Here is an 8,827-nt window from a genome sequence, read left to right as displayed (position 1 = left end):
GGGGCTGACAACAGGTTCGGCTGGCATGCCTACCTCTGGTCAAATAAAGAAAAGGTACACAAAGGGTTTTCGAGCCATATTATCAGAGGTCCCCTGTATGAAGTTTGGGGAAAAAATAAAAAATTGTTAGAATGGAGAACACCCTGGTGGCTATCCCCAACAGATATCTTATCAATTAAAAAAATAAACCTGGAAGAGTGAAAATTGACATATGAAGATCTATTGGTAAGATCCCAAGATAGTTGGAGATTAAGGCCATACGAAGAATTAAAGGAGAGGCTGACGGGTTGGCTTCAGTACCATCAAATCAATGCAAAATGGACGGAAGATAAAAAAACAGGAATGAATGAAAAGAAGTCTAAATTTCAGATCGAAATAATTGAAAGTAAATCCAAGATATTATCTAAGATGTATAATATACTATTGGAATGGGAGACCAAAGATGAAGAAATTAAGGAAGTTATGGTTAAGTGGGCGATGGATCTGGGGCATAATATAGAATATGAAAAATGGTCAAAATTGTGGAATGAGGGATTAAAATTTACGGCAAGTGCTGCAATTAGAGAAAATTTAGAAAAGATGGTATACAGATGGTACCTGACACCAGAAAAATTAAGCAGGATGTATAAAACTGTAGACAAGACCTGCTGGAAATGTAAAATAAAAGAAGGCAATTTCATACATATGTGGTGGTCATGCGAGGAAATAAAAAAATTTTGGGATCAGATATATAACGAGTTAAAAAAAGATACTCAGATATACATTTCCTAAAAATCCAGAGGCCTTCTTACTGGGGATGGTCGGGAAAGAAATTCAAGAAAAAGATAAAACTCTATTTCAGTATTCAACAGCAGCGGCCAGAATGCTAATCGCTCAAAATTGGAAAAGTACAAACCTTCCAACGGTGAGGGATTGGCAATTAAAATTATATGATTTTATCGAATTGGCAAGAATGACGCAAAGAATTAGAAATCAAAAAAATACAAAGTTAAAAGAGGATTGGAACAAATTTATGGTTTATTTTGAAGGCAATTTTAGAAACCTACCGACTACAGCAGGCGTGTTATAAAACTTCCGATGTTCATACTAAAAACACCAGCAGTAATATTAAAACTGTTAAAAGTAAAAACCCGAAATCAGTAGGGAAGGAAGTCGATATTTTATGTTGTAACTTTTTTGTCTTTTTTGCTTTTTGATATTTTCTCTTTTGATACTTTCTCTTTTGTGCTTTTTTCTCTTCTTTTTTCCCTTTCTTTTTTTTTCATTTTTTTTACTCAGTGCCTGAGTACTGCTTTATTTTGTTGAATGTATTCGTCTTTTCCTTTTGTATGCGTTAAAAGAACCTAATAAAAAGAATTAAAAAAAAAAAAAGACAAATACCCCTTCCTCTTGGTTCATGTGGGAACCAATGACACTGCAAGCAATAGCCTCCAGAAGATCAAAAGAGACTACGAGGCTCTGGGCAGGAAATTGAAGCAATTAAATGCACAAATTGTCATCTCATCTGTCCTCCCAATTGAACGACATGGCCCAGGGAAAGAGGGAAAAATAGTGGAAGTGAACAGCTGGCTTCACAAATGGTGTAAACAGGAACGGTTTGGATTCTTAGATCACGGACTGCAGTTTCTTGAAGATGGACTTCTGGCAAGCGATGGGCTACACCTCACAACGGTTGGGAGGAATGCTTTTGCCAAAAATCTCAGAAACCTCCCTCATCAGGAGGGCTTTAAACTGACTAATGTGGGGGAGGGAGACAGTGCTCCTGAAGGTAGGAGTCTATCAGTTGATGAAGATGATCATCCAAATGCCATAGACCAAATGGAGCAAACAGCACGCAGACCTAGTGGTGGGAGGAAAAAATCCTTAAATAAGAGACACGGGGGAATGATTAATGGACTTCAATGTCTGTACACTAATGCGCAAAGCATGGGAAATAAACAAGATGAGCTTGAGCTCTTGGTACAGCAAACTAAATATGACATAATAGGCATCACTGAAACCTGGTGGGATAAGTCCCACGATTGGAATGTAATAATTAGGTAAAGGTAAAGGTACCCCTGCCCGTACGGGCCAGTCTTGACAGACTCTGGGGTTGGTGCGCCCATCTCACTCTATAGGCCGGGGGCCAGCGCTGTCCGGAGACACTTCCGGGTCACGTGGCCAGCGTGACATCGCTGCTCTGGCGAGCCAGAGCCGCACACGGAAACGCCGTTTACCTTCCCGCTAGAAGGCGGGATTAGGGGATGCAATCTATTTCAGAGAAACAGACCAGACAAGAAAGGAGGAGGAGTGGCGTTATATGTCAGGGATGTGTATACCTGTGAAGAGATCCAAGATTTAGAACCTCAAAGCCAAAGTGAGAGCATTTGGGTCAAAATTAAGGGAGAGAAGAATAACAGTGACCTCATTGTGGGAGTTTACTATAGATCCCCAAGCCAAACGGAGGACATAGATGATGCCTTCCTGGAACAGATGGCCAAGCATGCAAAAGGAAGGGAGATAGTAGTAATGGGGGACTTCAATTACCCGGATATTTGTTGGATGTCAAACTCAGCCAAGAGCATAAGGTCAAACAGATTCCTCACTGGCCTTGCAGACAACTTCATTGTCCAGAAAGTGGGAGAAGCAACAAGAGGAACAGCCATTTTAGATCTGGTCCTAACCAATGTTGATGACCTGGTTAGTGGGGTAGAAGTGGAAGGATCATTAGGCGCGAGTGATCATGCTCTTCTGAAGTTTACTATACAGCGGAAAGGAGCAGCCAAGCATACTAGGACTCAATTTCTTGACTTTAAGAAAGCCGACTTCATAAAACTTAGGGAAGTGCTGGGTGAGATCCCATGGACAACAATACTAAAAGGAAAGGGAGTTCATGATGGCCGGGAGTTTGTTAAGAGGGAGATAGTAAAAGCACAACGTCAGGCAATACCAATGAGACGGAAACATGGAAGGTGCTTAAAGAAGCCAGGGTGGCTATCTAAAGAACTTTTAACTGAGTTAAGATTAAAAAAGAATGTGTACAAAAAATGGAAAAGGGGGGAAACCACCAAAGAGGAATTCAAACAAATAGCCAGCACGTGTAGACACAAAGTCAGAAAAGCTAAAGCACAGAATGAACTCAGGCTTGCTAGAGAGGTTAAAAGCAACAAAAAAGGCTTTTATGGGTATGTTCGTAGCAAAAGGAAGAACAAAGAAACAGAGGGGTCACTGTTGTCCCTATTTTCAAAAAGGGGAACTTCCTGACAGTAAGAGCTGTTCGACAGTGGAATTTGCTGCCAAGGAGTGTGGTGGAGTCTCCTACTTTGGAGGTCTTTAAGCAGAGGCTTGACAACCATATGTCAGGAGTGCTCTGATGGTGTTTCCTGCTTGGCAGGGGGTTGGACTCGATGGCCTTTGTGGTCTCTTCCAACCCTATGATTCTATGATTCTAAGAGAGATTGAAAGGATCTCCAAAAAGAGCTCTCCAAATGGGGTGAATGGGCAGAAAATATAGTTCATTGTCAATGAGATTAAAATGTTAGGACAAAAAAATACCTCTTAATATCATGTACAGGCTCATGGGGTCTGAACCGGGTTTCTCTGTGTGCTCTAGGAGACCAGAGGAGAGGGGAGCTGGTCGCAGCAGGAGGGGGAGTCTCCCTGGATGCTTCAGCTGATGGCCCCCTCTGATGGTCTCCTGGCCCCCTCCTCTCCTCCCTCTGAGCCTGAACGGCTCTCTGCCCCAGTCTCTTCCTGCTCACCAAACTCCAGGCAAGTAGCAGCAGAGTAGGGGGCCACATGCAGAGCAAGTCCCACACTGAGGTCAAAAACACACAGAGAGGCAGCAGGACTTCTTCAGTAACAGTTTACTGAGCTTTCAAAGCATACAGTTCTCACTGGGTCCCCAGTGAGGCACAAAACTTTGCTTCTGAGAGCCAATCAAGTTTCAGCAGTAAAAGAATACACCACACAAGATATCTAAGTCTGGCACACAAACTGGCAAAAGGAAGCAAGGGAGGAAAGAGGCTGGAAGGACACAGGGCAATGGAAGTGTGTCTTTCGCTTCCTGTCATCTGGGAGGGAAGTCAGCAACTCGGCATCTGCAGGGACTTCACAAAACAAAGCTTTCTGCCGGCTGCTTCCAGGCAAATGGGCATCCCAGAAACACACACTGTGATTCGTGGTGAATTGCCATATCCATTGTTTTCCAAAGGTTATCACAATGTGGTCTAGAAACCGGTATAGGATGAGATCAACATATGCCAAGCCCTAATCCTCACTCACCACCAGAAATACAGATTCACCAACTCCCACTCACTATCAAAAGGTACCTTACATCTAAAATTACACTCACTAGAGTGAGACATTACCTTCATTATTTCATTACTATGCAGTTTTACACATAAACAGCAGAACCTCAAATACATGACATGCTTTTAAGATGGATTTTCTGCTGAGTTGAGTTCATTGCTGTGAAGAAGAGTAAACTCTGAAAGGAACACATTTCTCACTCCATACATCCAAATGGGTTCTCCCCTCTGAGAAGAAGAGGAGTTTGGATTTGATATCCCGCTTTATCACTACCCGAAGGAGTCTCAAAGCGGCTAACATTCTCCTTTCCCTTCCTCTGTGAGGTGAGTGGTGCTGAGAGAATTCAGAGAAGTGTGACTGGCCCAAGGTCACCCAGCAGCTGCATGTGGAGGAGCGGAGACGCAAACATGGTTCCCCAGATTACGAATCTACCACTCTTAACCATTACACCACACTGGCTCTTAGATGTTCCTTAAACACTCCATTATAACTAAAGCACTTTCTGCAATCTTTCCCTTTAAACAGCTTCTCCTCTTTGAGGGTTGATGGGTTTGTAGGGTGTCAACTGTTAAAAGTTATTCCTGTCCATGAGTCTGTAGATGTAGGATTCCACTAGGACTGAACCTGTGTCTACTTTCCTGACATTTATATGGTTTGTCTTTTGTGTGAGTTTGTTGACATAAATCTAGGGTTCCACTCTGACTGAAGCTCCTTTTACAGTCCATACCTTTAAATGGTTTCTACCCTGTGTGTCTGCTGATGTTTTCTAAGATTTCCATTCTGACTGAAGCTCTTTCCACACTCGATACATTTAAATGGTTTCTCCCCTGTGTGAGTCTGTTGATGTACTCTCAGGTTTCCACTATAACTGAAGCTCTTTCCACACTCCATACATTTAAAAGGTTTCCCTCCTGTGTGAGTCCGCTGATGTTGTCTAAGGTGTGCACTCTGACTGAAGCTCTTTCCGCACTCCATACATTTAAATGGTTTCTCACCTGTGTGAGTTCGTTGATGTTGTCTAAGGCTTCCACTATCACTAAAACTCTTTCCACACTCCATGCATTTATATGGTTTCTCCCCTGTGTGAGTCCGTTGATGTTTACTAAGAGTTCCACTATCACTAAAACTCTTTCCACACTCGATACATTGAAATGGTTTCTCCCCTGTGTGAGTCCGTTGATGTTGTCTAAGGCTTCCATTTTCACTAAATCCATTTCCACACTCGATACATTTAAATGGTTTCTCCCCTGTGTGAGTCCGTTCATGTTTCCTAAGGTTTCCTTTATCACTGAAGCTCTTTCCACACTCAATGCATTTATATGGTTTCTCTCCTGTGTGAGTCCGTTGATGTCTTCTAAGATTTTCATTATCACTAAAGCTCTTTCCACACTTGATACATTGAAATGGTTTCTCCCCTGTGTGGGTCCGTTGATGGGATCTAAGGTGCCCATTCTGACTGAAGTCCTTTTCACACTCCATACATTTAAATGGTTTCTCCCCTGTGTGAGTCCGTTGATGTTTACTAAGAGTTCCACTATCACTAAAGCTCTTTCCACACTCGATACATTTATATGGTTTCTCCCCTGTGTGAGTCCGTTGATGTATTCTTAGTTTCCCACTATCACTAAAGCTCTTTCCACACTCCATACATTTAAATGGTTTCTCCCCTGTGTGAGTCCGTTGATGTTTACTAAGAGTTCCACTATCACTAAAGCTCTTTCCACACTCGATACATTTAAATGGTTTCTCCCCTGTGTGAGTCCGTTGATGTATTCTTAGATTCCCACTATCACTAAAGCTCTTTCCACACTCGATACATTTATATGGTTTCTCCCCTGTGTGAGTCCGTTGATGTTTCCTAAGGTTTCCTTTATCACTGAAGCTCTTTCCACACTCAATACATTTATATGGTTTCTCTCCTGTGTGAGTCCGTTGATGTCTTCTAAGATTTTCATTATCACTAAAGCTCTTTCCACACTCGATACATTTATATGGTTTCTCCCCTGTGTGAGTCCGTTGATGTATTCTTAGTTTCCCACTATCACTAAAGCTCTTTCCACACTCGATACATTTATATGGTTTCTCCCCTGTGTGAGTCCGTTGATGTTTCCTAAGGTTTCCTTTATCACTGAAGCTCTTTCCACACTCAATACATTTATATGGTTTCTCTCCTGTGTGAGTCCGTTGATGTCTTCTAAGGCTTCCACTATTATTAAAGTTCTTTCCACACTCCATACATTCATATGGTTTCTCCCCTGTGTGAGTCCGTTTGTGCAATTTAAGGTTTCCACTCTGACTGAAGTTCTTCCCACACTCCCTGTACTTAAAACGTTTTCTCTCTCTGTGAGTCCGCTGGTGTGTTCTAAGTTTTGCATTGAAAGAGAAGCTCTTTCCGCACTCCATACCTTTAAATGGGTTATTTCCTTTTTGGGTTCGTTGATATGAACTATGTGTGCTCATTCAGTGAAGCATATTCCACATTTCACACATTTTAATGGCGCCCTGTCCCCTGCAATTCTGTCTTCTCCATCACCTTTTTCAGAGTGGGCATAAAGGAAATCCTGTTTGGGTTTCAGGAAAGAGATAACAGAGGGAAAAGGGCACATCAAATGCCATTACCACCTTCGCTTATTTCAACATCTCCTACATTCTCCCATGTCCTACCCATGTTCCCAATTTTTAGGAAATGAAAATGGTATTTTGTCAAATGGTAGTAATGCATCAGGAACCTTTCATAATCCTCAATCATTTTTAATAACACAGCATGATCCCTGACATTGAATTATATATAAATTGCAGTATTGAAATGCGCCTGCTCCCACTTCCTATTCTGATATTACTCTACTCTGCTTGGCTGTTGCTTACTTGAGTGCTGTTTTGGAATGCTAAGTCAGGGTTTTACTGTGAGTTACATTTTTGCTATTTTTTGGATCCTGTTAAGTTTATCTGTATTCAGTAACAAATTTTTCTGAGTGTTTTTTCCTACTCTGCTAACTATACATCGATCATTATGGAGGAGCAAGATCTGCAACCCAAAGCCCTCATCAGCCTCGGCCCTGTGGACCTGACGGAGCATCTTCACCCCCATCGTTCAGTCCGGACAGAGAGGTCTGCCTCTGAGGGTCTTCTGCTGGTTCCCTTGCTGTTAGAAGTGAAGTTCCAGGGAACCAGGCAGAGGGCCTCCTGCCCCATGGAATGCCCTCCCTTCAGAGGGCAAGGAAGTAGGCAACCATCCGACATTTAGAAGACAGCTGTATCAGGAGGTTTTTAATGTTTGATGTTTTACTGTCTTGTATATGTACTGTAGGGACACGGGTGGCGTTGTGGGTTACATCTCAGAGTCTAGATCAGAAGGTTGGTGGTTTGAATCCCCGCAACAGGATGAGCTCCCGTTGCTCGGCCCCTGCTCCTGCCAACCTAGCAGCAGTTCAAAAGCACATCAAAGTGCAAGTAGGTAAGTAGGTACCGCTCTGGTGGGAAGGGAAACGGTCTTTCCATGCGCTGCTCTGGTTCGCCAGAAGCGGCTTAGACATGCTGGCCACATGACCCGGAAGCTGTACGCCGGCTCCCTCGGCCAATAAAGCGAGATGAGCGCCACAACCCCAGAGTCGGTCACAACTGGACCTAATGGTCAGGGGTCCCTTTACCTTTACCTATATGTACTGTAAGCTGCCCAGAGTGGCTGTAGGAAGATACTAATACTATAACTTTTACAGTGGTACCTCAGGTTACAGACACTTCAGGTTACAGAGTCTGCTAACCCAGAAATAGTACCTTGGGTTAAGAACTTTGCTCCAGGATGAGAACAGAAATTGTGCGGCGGCAGCAGGAGACCCCATTAGCTAAAGTGGTACCACAGGTTAAGAACAGTTTCAGGTTAAGAATGGACCTCCAGAACGAATTCAGTTCTTAACCCGAGGTACCACTGCACTATTATTATTATCATGTGATTTTCTGTGGTTATTTTGGAATTCGTACTGCAATATCAGCTCACGAAATGTTATGGGTGGAGAAAATCACAGGGTTGCCGTAAACTATAATCCCACCCACTAACTCTCATTCACATACAGTCTGTAAATTTGGGAATGACACACACCTCACCTGTGCTAATACTGGCAGTCTTTGGCCTGCACAGGCACACCCGGTGTGTAGAGCCTCCAGCCACAGGCAATGTCTATCCTGAAAATGGCTCCTTTCACTGGGAAGATTCATGCAGTCGCTGTCATCGGATGCTGATGGGTTGTATCTCAGCTTGTCAGTCACTCTGACATGGCCAATGAAGAATAAGAGGAACAGAAATGCTTTTGAGGTGCAACTTCCATATCAATCCTGAGAGCCATTCCATGGACTCTGCACCCCTGTTTCTGAGGACAGGTGTACATTATCCTCATCCTCAGGAGAAAAGACAATAAAGATGGAAGCCTGAGAGAGAGGAAAAGGTTTCTGGCTGCTTCCTGGGTGGGATTGCAAAAACCAAGAGCCACTTCTGAGAAGGCCTCCCCCCTCCCCTCTTCCTCTCGGGATTTCCTCTCCTCTC

General features: G+C 43.1%; 1 protein-coding gene across 2 annotated transcripts; it reads right to left on the bottom strand.

Annotated features, from left to right (window-relative positions):
• Positions 1–4,472: 4,472 nt before the first annotated feature.
• LOC310686877 (uncharacterized protein) lies at positions 4,473–8,559 on the bottom strand. 2 transcript variants are annotated; one of them, XM_083461341.1, is made up of 2 exons: positions 8,387–8,559; positions 4,473–6,851 (listed from the first exon to the last, which is right to left on the bottom strand). In XM_083461341.1, the coding sequence occupies exon 2, from the start codon at positions 6,748–6,750 to the stop codon at positions 5,020–5,022; it is 1,731 nt and encodes a 576-aa protein (XP_083317467.1). In that variant the 5' UTR covers positions 6,751–6,851; positions 8,387–8,559; the 3' UTR covers positions 4,473–5,019. The 2 variants fall into 2 exon arrangements, with proteins under 2 accessions (XP_083317467.1, XP_083317466.1); XM_083461340.1 differs by having other exon boundaries at positions 8,392–8,559.
• Between the last annotated feature and the right edge of the window lie 268 nt (positions 8,560–8,827).

The sequence above is a fragment of the Podarcis liolepis genome, assembly GCF_965112155.1.
Source record: "Podarcis liolepis genome assembly, chromosome: 10".
NCBI classification, from domain to species: Eukaryota; Metazoa; Chordata; class Lepidosauria; order Squamata; family Lacertidae; genus Podarcis; species Podarcis liolepis.
Note: the sequence above shows the minus strand (reverse complement) of the source record. Positions and strands in the feature narration are given on the sequence as shown.